The 21563-nt window shown below is 40.0% G+C and overlaps 1 protein-coding gene across 3 annotated transcripts in view; it reads left to right on the top strand.

Annotated features, from left to right (window-relative positions):
- IQGAP2 (IQ motif containing GTPase activating protein 2) overlaps positions 1-21563 on the top strand; it is a 295353-nt gene that overhangs the window by 258971 nt on the left and 14819 nt on the right. For all 3 annotated transcript variants that reach the window (XM_072736972.1, XM_025998283.2, XM_025998284.2), the window contains 9 exons: positions 719-868; positions 3611-3774; positions 6140-6364; positions 7705-7845; positions 8244-8328; positions 8761-8993; positions 11137-11269; positions 14327-14429; positions 15286-15427. In XM_072736972.1, coding sequence (XP_072593073.1) covers positions 719-868; positions 3611-3774; positions 6140-6364; positions 7705-7845; positions 8244-8328; positions 8761-8993; positions 11137-11269; positions 14327-14429; positions 15286-15427 — 1376 coding nt within the window. The remainder of the gene's footprint in view (positions 1-718; positions 869-3610; positions 3775-6139; positions 6365-7704; positions 7846-8243; positions 8329-8760; positions 8994-11136; positions 11270-14326; positions 14430-15285; positions 15428-21563) is intronic.

Raw genomic sequence — 21563 nt, 5'->3', positions numbered from 1 at the left:
ACCCTAGCTGTGGGAGAATGGGGTGCTAGGACATAAGCAGATGTAGAACCTGTACACAAAAGCCAACAGTAGTTCCCATCCCCAGGCGCAATTGAAAGCAGTGGCAGGCACGTTTTTGACTGTCAGAATTACTAGGGGTCCCTACTGGCACTTAATGGAGAGGGGCCAGGGATGCCAGACAACCAATGATGCATGCACAGTAAAGCGTATTGCCTGGAATTTCCCAGAATACCCCTCCTCAGGAGCCATGATGCTGGCTACAAATCGACGTCTTACATGGAGGTTGGACTAAGTTCAGGGAAGCAGATGGAAGAAGATTTGGGAAAAAACAGCTTTATTGCCACCTACTCTGTAGTATGGTGACCTGTTATTACATGGCAGAGGAGGCAAGCATTCTAGAGCACTGGCGTTCATTTGGGTCGTGTGCCATTCATTGGTGGGTCATGAAAGCTATTCAGAGAGTCACATCAGCAGTCTTTAAAAGTTGAATAAAAGTGAATTGAGGATATCAATGTGTGTCCCAGTAGTGTGGGTAAGTACTTCATATTCCAGGCATGTGTGCACACGCATGTGTGTTTACCAGCAAAAGATGTAAGATGGGTAAGGAAAATGTGGAAAGTTAATCTTTCCAACTACATGTGTTTCGAGGTGTGTGTGTGAAGAGAGGACATGAAGAATACCAGAATAAAAAATAATTGTTTCCTAAATTCTGTTACAGGATGTCATTTCACACAGAACAAAGCTGAATAAGAAAAAAGGTGGAGAAATGCAAATACTGACTAACACTGACAACCAGGGAATTAAAAGTTTGAGTAAGGAAAGGAGAAAAACACTAGAAACATATCAGCAGCTGTTTTATCTTTTACAGGTGAGAACAATTACTCTCACTATGAGCTTTGGATCAATACTATATTGCTTGGTGATGGTTTACAGTATATCTTTCCCCCTAAAGTTGTAGTAGGTGACACATTTTGAGTACCCACTAAGTACCAAATGCTATTCTGTATGTTTTACATCATCTCATTTAATTCTTACTACAACCCTCAGAAAATAGTAAATATAATTATTCCCATACTGTATATGAGAAAACCAGGATGCAGCCAGTAGATGGTAAAGCAGAGATACTGGAACCCAGGCAGTTTGACTTTGGAGCCCCTGCTTTCAGGACTACGTTATATTACAGTTACCTGCAGAGACAGTATAAACCTACTAGTAATATAAGCAGATGCTGTCAGCCGTGAGCAAATTAAAGTACTTGCAAAATGGGTCTTTCCCTGAACCAGCCTTCCCTTCTTTTGAGAAAGGATAGAGTTTTGATTAGGGCAATAGGGCATCCTTTTGAGTTTCATTATTTTCGTGGCATTACTATTATGTAAGTGGACAGTAATTATTTGCTGCTTCCAGGATGCAGGTGAGAACTAGTAAGTTGAACTGCTTATGGCTGGACTGGGGTGGACCAGTTGTTGTTTTGGCTAAGTCACTGGTTCACCTTATCTGTTCTATTAGTACATCCACTTAGTCCCAAAGAAAAGTGAGGAAGTAAGTGATAGTGATAAACAAAGCCTCCCCTTTGGGAAGAAAACCTCCCCCAAACGGTGGGTCAGCAGTTCTTCCTTGAGTTAGGTGTCCCTTTGTGTGGGGATGCTGCTGCTGGCAGTGGTCACTTCCTCAAGGCCTGAAAGTCCCTGAATCCTTCCTTGGGGATGGTGCTGACATTAGGTATACAGAGAACACATTACCCACATCGTGAATGAGGTGTGATTTGCCCCCCATGAAAGAAGTTATGTTAATTGTGGTACAAATGAGAATTCTCCATCTGGAATAATGGATTGGAGAGCGGGTGTAGTGCCACAGATGGCCACGGTATGACAGCAGAGAGGGAAAATGTTAAAAGGATATTGTTCCTGGAATCCCTTGCTTAATTAACACCAGCAAACTTTCCAGAAAGAAAGAGGTCTCCCCGTGGGTAGGGAAAAGTGTTTGTCTACCTGAATTAGAATAGTAGTCATCCAGCAGTTGGAAATGTAATCTTGGGCATTTATTCTTTTTGACATCCATAAATCTCCCAAATGGATGAGGCTTCTTTAGGATTTGGTTTCCAGTGTTAGATTTTGATAGAATTAGTGTTACAAGGAAAGTGAAACTGTAGTCCTTGACCTAAGACTTGTATTTTTTTACTTTGTCCTATATGTGGAGACCATTAATGTAAAAAATAAAAATCACAGGAACATGTTGAGAATAATTCCAGCAAGTTTTATTCCCCAAGCAACCCAAAACTGCTAGTCCCAGAGCTCAGCCATTCAGTTGTATCTAGTGGAGTGTCTGTTGAAATCATGTATTTTTCTTTATCTTTTCTCGGAGACATTGGCCTGAGATCATTGAGGAAACTACATAAAGCAAATGGTCTGAATTCCTTTGGCCTTTAAATGATGTCTTGGCAAGAAGTATTAGCCACAAGACAGGTCAGCTAGGATAGGTTTTGATTTGCATTTGCCTCTTCAGTCTCAGCCTATACAGAAAGCTTTCAGGTCATCTGGGAGGCATGAGGAGTTTCTTTAGCTTTAGACAGATTTCCTTTCTCATAATCCCATATGCTTAGTGTGGGAAAATATTCACTGCAAAACTATAAATAAAACATGGTCCCCAGCTTCATAAAATTTCAGACAATCATTATGAGCTTGGAATCATTATGAGCATTGTAAGCCTAAGTAGTAAACTATAATTTGGGTTTTCTTAAAAACTTTAAAGCCAAACTGTTTGGGTGTGTTAAATGAATACTAGTTTCCATGTATGGAAAATTTTCTTTTCTCATCAGATGAAGATGAAGAGTAGGTATATTAAATTTCTCTATGTACATATTTTCCTCTATAACCTAAATAGTAGTTTTATTCCTCTAACCTTACCTCATTGGTGTAGCTACTGGAAAAGACCCATATTACATGAAGGCTGGTGCCTTCAGGAACCCTATCCTCAGATGAGCACTCAGGACATCACACCAATTTTTTTTTTAATTCTTTATTTTTAAGTTGACTTTTTTTCTGTCACCTTCTTCCACCATTTCACCCGTCAACTATCCTGACCTTTACCCCTCCCTCCAGCCTCCCTGCCTCATTCCTACCTTCTCTCTACTCGTAAAATATCACGGCCATCCTGTCTCCACACGTAAACATGCCCTTTTCTTTTTCTTTCTAGTCTCAGAATATGGGATATTTTTCCTTCTGTTCAATCACCAGTCCTTCTGGAATAGTCTGTGTAGCTAGACTCTTGGTTCATTATTGCCAGTCTCTTCGGATGCTGGATTCTGTTGGTCAACCTCAGTCTCTTCTGTGTCTTTACAATAAATATTAATATGTACCTTGAAATGGTTAACAATGTATAGTGCACATAATTATATTTCATTAAATATATATATGTAACTTCTGTTGTAGCTTTGTAATATAACTTTCTATAGTATTAATATCAGCTGACACCTTTTAAAGTCTTACTGTATGCCAGATACTCCACTATATGCTTTATACATGTTAAAGGGAATTGGGTACTCCTCTCTGTTTTAATATATTAACATGCAGTTTTGTGGGGGACTTTGTCCTTCTTCCCTCTTTTCTTTTAGACCAATCCTTTGTACCTGGCTAAGCTGATTTTCCAAATGCCACAGAATAAGTCAACTAAATTCATGGATACTGTTATTTTCACACTATACAATTACGCTTCCAATCAGCGAGAAGAATACCTACTCCTCAAGCTTTTTAAGACTGCTCTGGAGGAAGAAATAAAGTATGTATATAAATATATATATATATGTATATATGTAAAAATATCAATGAATAAATCATTTCAGTGACAGCTATCTCTCATTTACTAAAATAATATTTAAACTATTCTTATAAGTTACTCATACATATTCAAGTATATCATATTGCTTAAGGAATTTCTACATCACTATGGGTATTTCCTGGTACAGCTTTCATCTACCAGTGATACCTTTTTCAGAGCCAAATTCGCTTTTGAGTTTGCAAGTACACAGCAACTTAAAAATCAAAAGCTTTTTTGAAAGTCAGTGGAAAAAATTTAACTTCATTAAAACTCTGTGAGTAATAAAGCTATAAACAGATGGGGATAGTGATCTCTGCCAGATAAGCCTTCTTTTACTTCTCTTACTGGAACTTAAACTGATTTTTGCTACTTTATTTTCTGATTTAGTTATTGTAAAAAAAAAAATGTGCAGATCCCAAAAAAATACATGAAAAATGCCCTTGGCCAACGAGATGAACCTCAGCTGCCTTCCTGGCTTCTTGATACTTGAGCTGTACTGTTTCCTATAGATCTCAGAAGCATATTAGCTAGGAACCCTTGCCTTTGGGTTTCTGTAAGCCAGCCTAAGAAATAGGATACATGAGATATAGGAATGTGTGCACTGGAATAAATAAGTGCTAAGGAATAACACACACAATGTAACAGATCAGAGGGGTGGGAAGAAAAGTTCCAGTCACAAATGATGTTGTAATAGTGATGTAAAATGTAGCGTGACAGCAGGCAGCTATACTGCTGGGGAACATAGCATAATGTATAAACTTGTCACATCTCTAAGTTGTACATCTGAAACTAAGGTAGCATTGTGTGTCAACTATACTCAAAAGATAAAGAAAGAAAGGAAGAAAAGTTCCATTCAGGTCGGCCGATAAAGATTTTGTGGGAGACGAAGTAGTTGAACCAAATCTTTGAAGAATATCTAAGTTTTTTATAAGAAGAAACAGAATTGATGCCTGGATGGTTCAGTAGTTGAGCATCTGCCTTCGGCTCAGGGTGTGATCCCGGGGTCCTAGGATCGAGTCCTGCTCAGGCTCCCTGCATGGAACCTGCTTCTCCCTCTTCCTGTGTCTCTGCCTCTCTCTGTGTATCTCTCATGAATAAATAAATAAACTCTTTAAAAAAAAAAAAAGGAAAAGGAAAAATAAGGCACAGTATTGACAGAAAGAGCATAGGCCAAGATCTGCAAAACACAATAGGCTCATTCCAGGCAAAATGTGATTTAACTAGTCACAAATAGGAGATGGAGCTAGAAAGATAGGTTGGGCCAGATCATGGGAATCACTGAGTACAGGCCCAAGTGCCGAGGAACTGTTGACTCCCTTGGAAGCCCTGAGAGGTCTTAGAGCAGGGTGTTGATTGACATGGCCACGTTGGGTTTTTAGAAGCTTGATCTGCTGCTGTGTATGAACAGAATAAATGGTAGGTGCACATGTCAGAGAAGTGGGAGAGTCAGAAGGAAAAAAAAAAACTGGATTTTTAACCCGGTGAGTATCAGCTACAGGTGTAGAACATGAGGGTGAAAGTGTCCAGCAGAAAGCTGGAAATCCAAGACCAACTCCCACGAAAGAGAGGTGGATTAGACACTGAGCCCAAAGGATGAGTTTCAAGGAGGAGGTCATTGAAATTGCACGTGGAAGTGAGGTCTGAGGGTAGATAACATAGAAAGACATGAGACAGAACAGTTAAACTGTGGGGAGAGGAGCCAGCAAAGGAAACGGAGGGGACGACTGGGTAGATGAGTACTGGAATACAGCACTCTGAGACCCTGAGGGAAAGGGGGTCACACGGGAGGGTGAGAGGTGGCGCAGAGCTGAGAGGGAGGCGGGTAAGGAAGGGAAACTCCCAGGACTTGGCAATCAGCAGTCAGGAAGAGCTCTCTCAGCCCTGTGACATAGCCAGAAGCTTCCCTGCAGTGAATTTGAGTGCAATTTGAAGAAGCGGATTTCAGTTCATTAAATCAAGAAAGTTATTTTTGAAATTTGGTAACTAGGTGGGACACGGTACTTGCCCAGTGGCACCCTGAATTCTTCTCATTTCTCATCCGTCCATCTTCAGTTCCTGCCTGCCTACTAGATCGAAATTAAAGCTGAGCACTTATTTTTACGTCCTTGAGCTCCTCAAATGATGCACACACATCTTGCAGATGATTGCTTGCTTTTAAAGTATATCGGCTTTGATTCTCTTGGAGGCTGTATAACCCCCCAAAGTCCTTGCCTGCCAGAGAGAACATAGGCTGCTTAAAACTCTCTCCATGGAGGCAAACCCTCTGTTTCAATCTGGGCTTTTTGGGTTTGTTTGTTTGTTTGTTTGTTTGTTTGTTTGTTTTTAGATCGAAAGTGGATCAGGTGCAGGACATAGTGACCGGGAACCCCACAGTCATCAAGATGGTTGTGAGCTTCAACAGAGGTGCCCGAGGACAGAACACCCTGCGCCAGCTCCTGGCTCCTGTGGTAAAAGAGATCCTGGATGACAAGTCCCTGACCATCAACACAAACCCCGTGGAGGTGTACAAGGCTTGGGTGAACCAACTGGAAACACAGACTGGAGAAGCCAGGTAACTGAGCCCAGAGGAGGTTGGTTTTCAGTCATGTTTTATGATCATTTTTACATGGCTATTATGGATACTCTTAAACTCTCTTAAAAGACAAAATTTCCTGTCCAAAGGCAGTTTTCACTTAAAGACGTTACCTCTTCTTAACATAACCATATAGGCCACATTCTTGGACTCTTGCTCGTCTTGGTATGACACAGGATTTTCAACTTGCAGTACCAATTGATCCCCAAAGCCACAACTTCTGTAATTCTCTCCCTTGCCTATTCTTTGTATATCTCTAAACCTAAACCTAGAAATAGTACATACTTCCTCCTCACTTGATGATACATACTTTTTTATATTTACTAGGTGAGTAAGTATCCTGTGTAAGCAGCAATAAGCCAAATAGGATGGGCCTATTCTGGGTGGTAGTCTGTAGAGCTAAGCAATCTCTGCTTTTTATCTCCTTCAAAAGGATGCCTTGTGCAATCGTTAAGCTACACACAGAGGATTGCATGGATGGTTCTCACGCACTGTTTGTAACAGCAAAAAGTTGGGTCAAGTCAAAATATTTGGCTTTGAGGAATTTGTTAAATAAATGTTTGTATAATACATAGTAGACTCAGTAACTGTTTGGAAGAATGGTATAGAAATATTTTTATTGGCATGGAAAAAATGTATAGTTTTCCATTGCAGTTGTGCATAATAAGCCATTTTCTATAAAAATATATATACCTGTATGTATATGTAAATACACACATACACATACATGTAGGATCTGTATGGAATATATAGATATACCCATGAGTGTGTGAGGCCCACATACACAGATGTATAGAGTAGGACCTAGAAAGTTATGCACCAAGATATGAAAAATGGTTGTCTCTGGGTTGATACTATATTTTTGTTTGCTTATATGCATTTTTTTCTGTAATGAACTTACCTGCTTTTTTGTAATTAAAGAGAAGTGCATGGGTGGCTGGGTGGGTTAAGTGTCCCAAGTCTTGAGCTCAGGTCTTGATCTCAGGTTGGTGAGTTCAAGCTCTGCATGGCTCCCACTGGCTAACCTCCTTAAAAAGAGAGAGAGAGAGAGAAAGTTAGCTGGGTCTGTATCATGTGAGTCGCCTGTGATTTTGCCGAGAGCATCCTGAGTGAGAGCCTAGAGTCCCCTGATCGGCTAGTGGCAGAGGGTCTGTCTGGGCACACTGGGCCTCCCTCCCATTGGCAAACACTTTGTCGCTGAGGTCACTGGGTGAAGTCCACTTCTCTGTACAAAGCATGATTGTAGAAATGGCTTGGCAAGGACACAAATGCTCATTTTTAAGCCCCTGATTAATTGAAAGACCTTGTTGTGTTTTCAGCAAGCTTCCTTATGATGTGACCACAGAACAAGCTCTCACATACCCAGAAGTGAAAAATAAACTGGAGGCATCCATTGAGAATCTGAGGAGGGTCACCGACAAAGTTCTGAACTCTATCATTTCTTCTCTTGACCTACTGCCGTAAGTTGTACATGTAGCAACTTGAATGTTCTTCACTGAAAAAGTTCTAAAAACACTATAAAAAATAAATAAACACTATAAAAATAAATCTGAAAAATAAAATAAAATAAATCTGGCAGGAAAGATAGGCATTTTCCCTCATACTGTTTTTAACACCATTTTAAAAGTTGGCCTACATTTGCATTTTATATTCATAACCGTTCTCCAAAGAGTGGCCACCAAACAACAGTGTTCAGTTACTGACATGAGTCAAGGTTCTGTGATTCTGTTACCATCTCCTTTGGTGTTTAATTTTCAAGAAAACTGCCCTAATGTGGTTGATGAGAACAACTGCTATGTGTTTCTTGCTCACTCAGCCTTTTCTCATTATTTTCTTTGGTCCTCTGTTTCACATGCAGTTATGGATTGAGGTATATAGCCAAAGTACTAAAGAATTCGATCCGTGAGAAATTTCCAGATGCCACAGAAGATGAGCTGTTAAAGGTAGATTTTCAAGGGTCATCTCACCACAGCTGCATCGGGGGTGGAGGGTGAGCCAAAATTACCAACATGCCATTTTATGAGAATTCCCCCCAGCCCTGGGGAAGCTGCAGGTCTTCTGTTTTCCAGTGACTTTCAAAATTATTAATTGTGCTGAGGTTATTTTAGAGATCTTACGTTACTGAGATTCTTTATATTAGAGCATTTGGGGGGAAATATGCTCTAATTATGCTATTTTTCACCAAAAGTAATTTTGGTAACTATATCAGTGATGTGTGACAATATTCACTACTTGTACAGGACTCCTTTTTAGAATTCAGACCAGAAAATAGTCTTTCTTGGGAAATAGCGATGAATATTTACTTCATTTCTTAAAAATCTAAAACTCTTGAGTTGCTTCTCTTAAAAACCATCTTTTTGTGTGCATTCCTCCAGATTGTGGGCAACCTCCTCTACTACCGGTACATGAACCCAGCTATTGTCGCTCCTGATGGCTTTGATATCATCGACATGACAGCTGGTGGACAGATCAATCCTGACCAGAGGAGAAACTTGGGATCAGTGGCCAAAGTTCTTCAGCACGCAGCCTCCAACAAGCTGTTCGAAGGAGAAAATGAGCATCTCTCATCTATGAACAATTATTTGTCAGAGACCTATCATGAGTTCAGGTGAGAGGGGTCATTGCTTTTGGAGAAATTTGCAAGATGATGAGCAAGAATAATGTGTGTTCTGTACTCATATTGGTTGAGGGTTGTGTATGAGTATGTTCTGTTGTCAAACCTCTCTTACCTGTGAAAGACTTATGTCTGTTGCCTTGATAAGCATTTCCAGACTATATCACTGGTCTTTCCATGGGAACTTGAAAGGAATGAGTGGTAGGAAGATGCACTCACCCTGAAGCTCTCCAAGGAAGCGTATTCAAATTGGCATTCATTTATTCTCTTGTTGCCATTCCGTTGGTAGGTCACAGAAATAAGACATAAATGTGACCCCTTTGACTCGTCACTTGGAAAATTGATCTCCCATTCCTCAGTTTTCCTCTGAAGAGTGATTTATCTGCTCACAAATGTACTTCATGATCATTACTCTCTATTGAGAATCGTGGCCTCTTGTGAGAACCCTCCCTCCAAGTCCTCTTACTACAGGAAGTTTAGATTTCTCAAGCTGCTAATTTTAGTAAAACATCCTATTTCTTGCAAATCCTTATCTGCTACTGTAGCTTCCCTTTTTCTCAGATTATTCTTATCAAATATCTGTGGTTCCAGTTCTTCAAAAAGAAACAAAACCAAAGACCTCTTCCTCGCTTTTATGAATTCATATTTTTTCCCCTCACACTTGTATTTATCCTATGTGTTCCTCAGCAACCCATTAAAAGTGTAGGAAGCCAAACTGTCCGATGGAAGCATGCTCTTCTCCCACGCTAGCGTGACTGCCTGCCATTTAACCTCTTCAGCCTTGGGCTGGGAAGGTAGAGGCCTTTTGGTGTGTAAGCCTTGGCTACCCTTAGGAGGTACACCAAGGGTAATTTCTGGTGTATGAAAATTCAGTACGGGGGGGCCTGGGTGGCTCAGTCAGTTGAGCATCTGACTCTAGATTTTGGCTCAGGTCATGATCTCAGGATCGTGAGATGGGGCCCAGTGGGCTCGACACTCAGCAAGAAGTCTGCTTGAGACTCTTTCCCTCTGCCTGCCCACCTTCCCGACATGCCCTCTCTTTCTCTCAAATAAATAAATAAATAAATAAATAAATAAATAATAAATAAATAAATCTCTTTAAAAAATAGATTCTCTCTCCTTCCTCTGCTCCTCCCACCTGTACTCTCCCTTTAAAAAGAAAAGAAAATCTACTACATTATAGAATAAAATACCTTTTCTACCTGTACAAAAGGTTGATTTATGAACCATGACCAGAGCTCCTGGCTTTCCTGATCTCACTGTCTCAAATTGCTATTATTTAAAAAGCAGACTTTTTAGAATCTGATTACTGGAGGAATAGGACATCGTATGTATTTGTGTGATAGCCTTAACAGCCTTTCAATCAGCTAGCAACTGTTGTTTGGATCAACTAAGAGTACAGTAGGCTTAATTTGAATTTCTGTCAATTTGGCAACAGACTCTCAGAAAGGTGATTAGGCCCGGGAGCTTGTACCATTTAAAAGCAGCACATGTAGGGACGCCTAGGTGGCTTGGCGTTTGAATGTCTGCCTTCTACTCAGGGTGTGACCCGAGGGTCCTTGGATCAAGTCCCACATCAGGCTCCCTGTGAGGAGCCTGCTGCTCCCTCTGCCTGTGTCTCTGCCTCTCTCTCTGCATCTCTCATGAATAAGTAAATAAAATCTTTAAAAAATAATATAAATAAATAAAAGCACATGTGATGGATTGCTTTCCAGATTATTTTCTCTAGAAAGACTTGATTCTTAGATCAAAGACTATGAGTCTTGACACATTTATGTTTAAATTTTGGGGGCCCTGTTCTCAGAATAACATTTCTTAAATAACCTGCCTGTAATTTGACTACATTGAGTCACTAGCAGAACCTGAGGCCACACTGCTCTCTCCATTTCTGTGCAAGGAGCTGGGTCCAACGTCCAGAAACATGGACTCAGCTTCCATAGTTAGGAGCCAGTCTGGAATGTGCCCTAACAAGTCCCTCCCACCCCCCACCACACACACACACACACACACACACACACACAAAGTTTGAAGTGGAGAACAAAGCACTAGTCCTAATTCATGATTTCCTCAGTGTTTTGACAAAGCTGTTTACCTCAGAAATTTGAACTCTGTCTTAAGAATTTGTTTTCTTTGTTAGGAAATATTTCAAAGAAGCCTGTAATGTCCCTGAGCCAGAAGAAAAGTTTAATATGGATAAATACACAGATGTGGTGACAGTCAGCAAACCAGTCATTTATATTTCAATTGAAGAAATCATCAGCACACATTCAGTAAGTGGGGATGGGAGGGGGGTCTTAGCCGTGGACCCACGGTTCAGACGCCATTATCTTGAAAATGCTTAGTCTCTATGGGGCTTCCTGTAAGCACGTGCTAATAATACTCAGACTCCTAAGAAACCTTTGATTATTTATTCCCTGGCTTATACAATGAATAAAATTCCATTTTGTATACAAGTCATGTTTACTTTTTATGTGGTACGTTCCTTCTCTCTTCTGTGTAAAAAAAAAAAAAAAAAACTCCTCCCAAACAAGTAAACAAAGAAAAGCTTACTGCTTACATGATCTGTTTAGAAAGTCAGATTGTGAATTGAAATTTAAGTCCTGGTAGGGAGAGGCCCTGCTATTTCCTCCACCCACCAGGGCTACACTGCCTGAACCCCCACACTATTTCTCTTCCCCTTTCCAGAATCTTCCCAGCTTCTCCAGTAAAATTTTGGGATAATCAGAATATCCTCTCTTTTCTAATGTTGGACTTTAGGAGAGGGAAAATAAGCAGGCTGTTCAAGTTTGGGAAAGAGAAGACACCCCACCCAACATCAGCCACCTGCAAAGAATCATTTCTATTGTTCTGGAAAACCCCATTTCTCAAAGGCAGTTTCATAGTTTGTGGTATGTCATAATGTCTCTATCCAGATGACATGCACACATCAGCACCATCAGCCATGAAAGGAATATTAAATGTCTGTTGGGGTCAGCACACTTAGCTCAGCATGGGGAAGCCTTTGATGGCTCCTCAATCATTTAAAGTAAGAAGAGAGGCTAAGCATTGAGAGTCTTTTGGGGGTGGTGGTTGTTGTTGTTGTTGTTTTTAAGACCAAATGGAATGTATTTCCTGAAAGTCTGGTTCCTAAAAGAAAACCTTTTTGAAAATAGTTTACGACCTTGCTCCTCCAAGCAAAGTCTTAGGGACATGTTAGAAATGCACCCTGGACCTCCCAAATCAGAACTTGCATTCTAACAAGAACCCAAGTTCTGCAGATACACACTAGAGGTCAAGAAGCCCTCATTAAGGATACACCCATTTTGAATTAACACACACATCTAGGAGGAAAGCGTAACAAATACACACGTGTGGAAGGTCTTGTCCTGCCCCCATCACAAACAAGTGGCAAAACTGGCTGCTCAGAATTTCAGTCTGTATTATTAAGTCCTTCCAGTAAGCATAAATACAGGTTTGGAAGAAAGATCGGATCTACATTTGATTTCTCTCTTTCAAGGTTGGACCCAGGAACCTCCCTGACATTTACAACAAGCTCTCTCCATAGGCATTTTGAGTGATCTTAGACAAAGGCGAGTCTGAATGGCCAGCCGAAGGAGGGAGGTGGTTGATTACACGACGAGGCTATACTTCTCTCTGTATATAAGCACTCAAAATCATAAACCATGTCCAGCAATGCATCATTTGCAAGAGTAATTTTCTGATGGGCAAGTAGACTCATTCATGTTTCAGCAACGACTCTGTTGTCTATTTTTATGGTAGATTATCCATCTCAAAAAAAATGTCCACACTCTGGCTACACATTTGCTGAGGGCAGTATCTTCATGCAGGAAAAGTGGTGGGGAGCTCTCTTTTAGAATGAGACATTTCAAAAAAAGAAAGAAAAAAAAAGAATGAGACATTTCCCAGGGATAGCAGAGAAAAAAATGTTACTGTATTAATTTAGACTGTTACTCTTTAAAGATTAATCATCTGTTCTTTTGGTTAACAAAAATTGAAAACAGAAGATTCTGTTTTCCTGGGAAATACAGCTTGTGACCAATTTGGATTTTCTTCATGTGTTTGGTTGGAAGCAGATGTATAACGTGGGAGTAATGTAATTGCAGAGAAATGCTATCCTGTCTATGGTCTGTCTCAAATGAGGAGGTGTCCACATGTACATGCAAGCCTGGTAGTAGCTCGACCCGCCATGCATGTGGCCACTTGCTTGCCCCTTTGTCCTCTAAGGAACCTCAAAAATATGTAGAACCTCAAAATGTGCTCTTCAAAGAGATATTTTCAAGAAATGTTTATGTTCCATGATTACCAGAATAAAGGGTAGAAGCTAGCCTGAATCCTCACTCCCTAGAAACAACAGCCACATCAGCTCTCCTGTCTCTTCAGAGGCAAAAACATAAATGTATCCACCTTATTTTGTTCTGTCATTAATTTATCTTCCTCCAAATATATACGTACTACCATTCCAGATTCACTATGTCCTTATATTACCTTTATTTTTTACTTAAGTAATGCCTTCCTTTCTTTATTCACGTTTGATGCTTTCAGAGTTTGCATACGAAGAAACACCTGATATGTCTGGATCGCAGGCCAAGGAACCATATGGGCATTTCTGTGATCCCTACCCTTGAAAGACCTTCAATGCTAGGCAGATTAAAATAGCTAATAGTAGTGATATATATATATATATGTGTGTGTGTGTGTGTATATATATATATATATATATATATATATATATATATATATAGCCATAGTGTTTGATTACTGCATAAGTTTTCTCCGAAGGGATATTGAAGTGCACTTCCAGTTTGCTATCAATGTTAGACAAGAGATTTCTGCCTTATTTTAGGTTCTTTCCTCCCCAGCTTTGACCTCTGCTGTCAAGGTGGACAGGAGCACAGGGGCTAAGTGGTAGAAGGCTGCACCGTGGCTTATCTCACGAGATCTTGCTAAAAAGAGGGTTTCTGGACATCTTTCACAAAGCTTCCGTTTCTTCGTGTAAAATGGGCACTTACCTCTAAGATAATACTAAAAACTGTGCTTCCCTATGGTCTCTAGTTTTAATAAATGTCAAACTTGTAATTAAGATTCAAATAATAGGGGTGCCTGGCTGGCTCAGTCAATAGAGCACGGGACTTTTGATCTCATGGTCATGAGTTCAAGCCCTACGTTGGGCATTCAGCTTACTTGTAAAAAAAATTTTTTAAATAAGAATCAAACAATATTAGAAAATTATCTTGGAAAAAAATGGAAAGGGAACTTGATGTAAAAATGGTAGCACTTAAGAATTTACTTTTATTTGTGTCTCTATGTTTATTGCTCACTCTATACAGCTCCTCTTGGAACACCAGGATGCAATTGCACCTGAAAAGCAGGACTTGCTGAATGAACTACTAGAATCACTTGGGGAGGTGCCTAGTGTGGAGTCTTTTCTTGGTAAGAGCTTCTGCCTTCTACTTATCCTGTGGTTTGGGTTTAGTTGTTCAGTTTTCCTTTTCTAGATTAAAAAAAAAAAAAACTTAATACTTAACCTTACTTAAGAAGATGACTACACTAGCCCCTTCCCACATTAACAGTTCTGTAATTCATCGTGTCCTAGATTACAAAAAAATTAGATATTCTTGAAAGTAAACTCTAGATGCATCAAAAGGGATTAGTCAACCTATAGCATTAAAGAAAAATCATTAAAGAACCAAATTTATTACAAATCCCTTGCTATATTTTAGAAGGATTTTTTATTTTAGAGTCTCTATGTCCCAGTTATTTTAATGTTTAAATCAAAGATTTTTTTTTATTTTATTTATTTGAGAGAGAGAGAACGAACAGAAGCAGTGGAAGCACCAGAAGGAAAGAGAGAAGCAGACTTCCCGCTGAGCAGGGAACTTGATGATGAGATGTGGGGCTTGGTCCCAGGACCCTGGGATCATGACCTGAGCTGAAGGCAGCCACTTAACCGCTTAACCGACTGAGCCACGTAGGCGCCCCTAAGTCAAAAACTGTTTAAGAGATGCCTGGCTGGTTCAGTCAGTCGGTGGAACATGCGACTCTTGATCTCGAGGTTATAGGGTTCAAGCCCCACGATGAGGGTAGAGATTACTTAAAATCTTTTTTTATAAAAAGGGAGAGAGAGATTTTAAAAGCCTTTTCATATATTAGAATGTGTGTTTTTTAAAATGAAGACCATTGTCTCCTGTACAATTGATCTGTCTTTTCCATAGAACCTTTATCTTACATGGCTGATGCTCCCAAAACAATGAGTGAATGTAAGAATAACAATGTTTTGTTTCTGCAGGGGAGGGAGCAGTTGACCCCAATGACCCTAACAAGGCAAATACACTCAATCAACTGGCAAAAACGGAGATATCCCTTTATTTGACAAGCAAGTACGACCTAGGGGACGGTGAAGCTATAGATGGCCAAAGCCTCATGATAAAGTAAGTTTGGGACTTAATGGGTGCATGTCTCTGATTATGCATCTTAAAACATGCAAATTTAAATAGGCTGAATCCCCAGATAATTCATTTTCATATATCTAAGTATTGAAGTATGTTGTTTATTCACCAAAAATCTGACCAAAGGATAATAGATCATTTATCACTTAAGAGGAAACTAAATATCATAATAGTTTATGAGGCCTGTCTCCTTTTTTAGTTTTCCATGTAGCAATTTGATTCCTTTCTTTTAAGAAATAAAGTGATTAGTTCTGCCTGTAAAGTCCTTACATAACTGAAGGGAAATAACTGTTTCAGAACAGTGAAAACATGAATGAGAAAATACTTTAACCTATATTTAATGTCTGGTACACAGTGTTACTGTAACAGGCACACTGTCATTTGCTTTATTAACCTTCTTTCCTATTACACTCAGCCTGGATATGTTTACAGCTTTGACTTGTGCCCTAGTTCCTGCCCCCTAGGATTTACAATGAAGCATTCAGAGTTGTATACTGCACTGTTTCCATCAAGGCCTCCTGGATGTTCAACACCAGTCCTTTACACACAAGATGAGGAAGAATGAGATCTAACACCATAAACCAAAACACATGCTCACCAAACAGCACTGTTTTCAAGAACAGTACTGTTTTATATAAAGAAAAGAGTGCATTTTAATCCGTTGTGTGTTAGAGTGAGGTGGAGAATGGAAGTGAGAAATGGGGCCCAAGTGGAATAATTATGTGTTTAAATAATACTTTACACACTACTTGCAAGTTACATGTCCTGAGTTCTGAGGTGGTTCTCCTGTGTAGCAAGAGCTTTCCTTTCTGCCATTGACATGATTCAAACAGCGCTCATCTTCACTTATTTTTTTCCAGATATTCATAATCATCCATAAAAAATAGCGAAAAAACTTAATTCAGTGTCCTATGTTGCAACGTGTGCTGCTTCTGTTAAGCTTCATTAGTTTGTCCTCAGGTTATATGTGGCTTCCTCTGTTCACGTAGCAAATCTTTGAGCATCTGCTCTGCGTCCGGGGCCCTGGCCTGATGCTGGGAACTCAGCAGTAAGCGAGCACCATCAGCAGTCCCTTGCGCTCCAGGAGTGTCAAGTGATGGTGGGGAGCATGGCTGGGCTGTAGGACGAAGGCCAAGCTACAGGACTCGAACACGACCCTGCCCTCATAAGAGCTGAGGGCAGCTCCTTAGACTACTAAATCAGCAAGTCAGATTGAATTTGTAGAGAGATGACACAGGGCAAGGTGACAGAGACGGGGGGATAGTGTGCAGTCTGCTCTCTGGGTTCCTCTCAAAGGGCCAGTTATAAAGGTGACCGGAAAGGGAGATGGTGTGGTTCTGCTGTGAGAATACAGCGAGGCCAACTATCCTGTGATCTCCTACGTTCTGTCCTCAGAAGTAATGGGAAGAAATGTTTTCATGATTGGTTTTGTCTGTTATTGGAACATCATTTTCTAAATGCAGTCAACTCAAACATGTGGATTAATGAACGGAAACCACAATGTGAGTAGTCTAAAATATCAAATACTCCCAATATCATGCATGTATATATAATGATATTTATTTCTCAGTGAGTCTCCCTGGGTCTGAGAATTTTTGGAATTCATTTTTTTTAAGATTGTATTTATTCATTCATGAGAGACACAAGAGAGAGGCAAAGAGACACAGGTAGAGGGAGAAGCAGGCTCCCTGCGGGGAGCCCGACGCAGGACTCGATCCTGGGACCCCGGGATCACACCCCGAGTGATCTGCAGAAAGCAGAGCTTAGCCCTGCTGAGCCCCTCAGGCGTCCCTGGAATTCATTTAAAAGTGAAGCCATCAAAGTCAGGCCTGTTGAGCAGCCGTATATCTTAGCTGGAGAAACCTGGTCCACTGTCCTACTCGCCTTAGCCTTTGTGTGGCTCTGTACAGCGCCCTACTGTGTGCTGGAAACACTGCCGTGTACTCTTTTAATCACCATACTAGGTAGAGCCACTGCTTTTTTCTAATTGTGGTAAAATACATATGACATAAAATTTACCATTTTAACCTTTTTTTTTAAAGATTTTATTAATTTGAGAGAGAGAGCACAAGCAGGGGGAGAGGCAGAAGGAGCGGGAGCAGCAGGCTCCCTACTGAGCAGGGATTCTAATGCAGGGTTCAATCCTGGGACCCTGGGATCATGACCTGAGCTAAAGACAGATGCTTAGCTGAGCCCCTCAGGTGCTCCCTGTTTTAACCATTTAAAGTGTACAGTTCAGGGGCATTTAGTAATTCATTTTTTTTTTTTAATTTTATTTTAGTAATTCATTTAGTAATGCATTAATTCACAGTGTCATGCAACCATCACTGCTTTCTAGTTCCAGAACGTATTCATCACCCCAAAAGTAAACCTGACACCATTAAGCAGTCACTCCCCACTACCCTGGGACATCTTTCCTGCTCCTCGGTCCCTGGTCCCTGGTGCTTTCTGGCTCTGAACTTGCCTATTCTGAGTATTTCATATAAATGGAATCATATACTATGTAGCCTTTTGTGTCTGGCTTCTGTGATTCTGCAGTGTCTTTGAGTCGTATTCCACTGCATGGGTATACGCAGTATCATGGACACTCGGCTTGTTTGCACCTCTGACTAGTGTGAACAGTACCACTATGAACACTGGTGTACAAGTTTTTATTTGAACACCTGTTTTCAGTTCTTTTGGGTGTAAACCTAAGAGTGGAATTGCTGGGTCTTAAGATAATTCTAAGTTTAGCTTTTTGAGGAACTGCCAAATTTTTCACAATGGCTTTACCATTTTCAATATCCACCACAGAAGTATAAGAGTTGCAATTTTTCCACATCTTCACCAAAACTTACTTTGTTTTGTGTTGTCATAACCATTGTAGTGTGATGAAGTAGTATCTCATTAGGGCTGTGATTTGTGTCTCTCTGATGATTAATAACATTGAGTGTCTTTCCATGTCCTTGTCAGCCATTTTGTATACCTTGTTTGTAGAAATACCTATACAAGTCATTTGCCTAGTTTTTAAGTGGATTATTTGTCTTTCTGTTGCAGAGCTCTAAGAGTTCCTTCTATATTCTAGATAATAGACCCCAACCAGATTTATGATTTGCATCTATTTTTACCCCTTCTGTGGGTTGTCTTTTTATTCTCTTGGGAATATACTTTTAAGCACAAAAGTTTTTGAAGTTGACAAAGGACAGTTAATCTATTTTTTTTTTGTTGTTGCTTGTGCTTTTGGTGTCATATTTAAGAAATCATTGCCTAAGGGTTCCCTGGGGGGCTCAGCGGTTTAGCACCTGCCTGTAGCCCAGGGCAGTCCTGCATCAGGGTCCCTGCATGGAGCCTGCTTCTCCCTCTGCCTGTGTCTCTGCCTCTCTCTGTGTGTCTCTCATTAATAAATAAATAAAATCTTTAAAAGGAAGAAAAAAAGAAAGAAATCATTGCCCAATCCAAGGTCATGAAGATTTACTCCTATGTTTTCTTCTAAGAGTTGTATAGTTTTTGCTTTTATAGTTAGATGTGTTATCCCTTTTGAGCTAATTTTTGTGTTTGGCAGTATAAGTTGTGTATAAGGCAATAGTCCGAGCTCTTTTTTTTTTTTTTTTTTTAAGATTTTACTTATTTATTTGACAGAGAGGGAAAGCATGGGGGGGGGGGGGCAACAGGCAGAGGGGAGAAGCAGGCTCCCCACTGAGCAGGGAGCCTAACAGGGCTCAATCCCAGGACCCTGAGATCATGTCCTGAGCCGAAGACAGATACTTAACTGACGGGAGCCACCCAGGTACCCCTAATATACACTTTACATGTTGATTTCAAAACTGTATGGAGATGTCTCTTTTCCAAGCTAGTAAATCAAATGCCTAACTCAAACATAACATGTAGTTCTTGAGGATCTTCATTACAGAACCAAATTTAACTGAAATCAGACAATACCTGTCAGAAGTTAGTGTGAAACGGACAATCATGGAATGCAGAGCATTTGGGACATAAAAATACCAGGCTTTTCTCTATCAGAAGACAAAAAACAAAACCTATTTTGCTTCCTCCTTAAACAAGTTGTGTTTTTAACTTTCAGAAATGTCCCTTTATGATTAATTACAAAATAACTAACCTTATAGTGATGAGTGACTCCTCTCCATGGGGGCATCTGTGGTAGAAGAATTTGAGACATTGTTAATCCTTATGCTTATAAACTTTTTATCACTCTAGCTTTTTATAATTCTTAGTAATTAGATGAAGATGATAGCAAACACCTATGTAATGCTTACTGTGTGACAAGGACTATCTTATAGATACAGACCGATGACATATATATGCGTTATATATGTATTCTGTATATATTATTTACGTGTGATATATATATAACATATATATATATATGTTTGAAATATGTCGTGTTATACTCTCAGCAACCATAAAAGGTGGAGGTTATTACTTGTATTTTACATATGAGGCACAGAACAGGCAAAAATTATGTCTTAGGTACTATGGCTAGTAGATGGAGAATAGATTCAAACTCACATGATCTTAGCCCTTCGGGGCCTGCACTCTTAATCACAGGATTTTACAACTCATTGAGGACAAGGCCACTGTTCTTTGTACTCTTTGGAATCTTAGACTAAATAATGAGAATGATAGCAGAGCAGTTACTTCATAACTGATGCTGGGGCATCTTTCCAGACCAGAGAGAAAGACTGACCAATCCACGTGAGGGACATGAAGGCACAGACATGGATAGGAAGAAACACTGTGTTTCCCTTCTGTATGTTTACTGAATAGGGAGCCTCAGTTTGGGCTTTTGCTGTTTAGCCAATACTGCCAAGTCTGCTGATACAGAAAGAACAAACCAGAAAAGCTTATTTGAGAAATCCTGGGGAGACCTGGGATTACAGCCACAATCACCTCTGCATCAGTTTCCTCATCTATAAAATGGGGAAGAGTACAGAGGGAGAGGGGAAGGAAGGAAACAATGAGCAAAAGAAGACATTCAATAACATTGTGTAAATTATTTTTAAAACTACACAACTGTAAATCTCATTATACCTCATGATTCCACCTAAAATATGTGATCTTCGGGGTGCCTGGCTGGCTTAGTTGGTAGAACATGTGACTCTTGATCTCCAGGTCGTGAATTCAAGCCCAATGTTGAACATAGAGCTTACTTTAAAAAAAAAAAAAATGCGACCCTTATGACCGTTATTAAGCTTGTTTTTCTACAGAAGTATGCATGTTTCAGCAGAAGGCAACATTTGTGGGTTCAATCAAACTTAGTTGCCTGAGTGCTTCAGTTGTTTCTTAAGAACTTTTTCTTCTTATCACATGATTCAGTTGAGCCATCTGTTGCCCACCTGAAAGATCTCTTTGCTTTTGGTCCAAACTAGCATGTGCACTAAATGGCTAAGGTGATATTTGATGTCTGGTGATAAAAGTGTATAATCATGTTAGAAGAATTTTAAACAAGTGGAAATATTCCTTAGATTGCACAAACACAAATTCCTTTTCAAACTTGGACAAACTCTAAGGCAGATTGGCAGAGAGGGAGGCTGAGGGATGCTAACCAGTTAGAGCATAGTAGAAGATGTCATAGGAGTGGAATGGCCAAATCTAAAGGGCCACGCCAGTTTCCAAGCACCATGTGGTCTCATTTCCCAACAATGGGATTTGAACACAGCTGTGATGAACAAACTCCCTGCAGTATTTCTTTTTTTTCCTTAATTTTTCCTCAGAATTAATGTCCTAGATTTGATTGGCCTATCTGACATATCGTGAGAACACCCAGGGAGCCAGTACTCTAACCAGTTAGTTGATTTATGGTGGTTAGACAATATCTAGAATATTATGTTTGCATTGGGGTGAAGAGGAGACACATCTTAAGATCATTAGCAAACAGATGGGATCAAAACTATGAACTCTGTTGAAATCCTCTTGTGAAGAGGTTTAAGGAACTGGGGGTTTCACGTGCAAAAAGAAAGGTAAGTAGAAGAGGGGATGGGGACACAATTTGGGGACCTCTCTCCATGTCTGTGAGGGGCTGATGATGTGGAAAGTGAATTCAACTTGTTTTTTGTAACTCTAGAAAATAGAGTGTGACCTCTGTGTAACTCTTGAGCCTCTTCCATCTTAGTTGCCTCAT

The sequence above is a fragment of the Vulpes vulpes genome, chromosome 14, assembly GCF_048418805.1.
Source record: "Vulpes vulpes isolate BD-2025 chromosome 14, VulVul3, whole genome shotgun sequence".
Classification (NCBI taxonomy): Eukaryota; Metazoa; Chordata; class Mammalia; order Carnivora; family Canidae; genus Vulpes; species Vulpes vulpes.
This window is presented reverse-complemented; position numbering and strand designations above follow the sequence as displayed.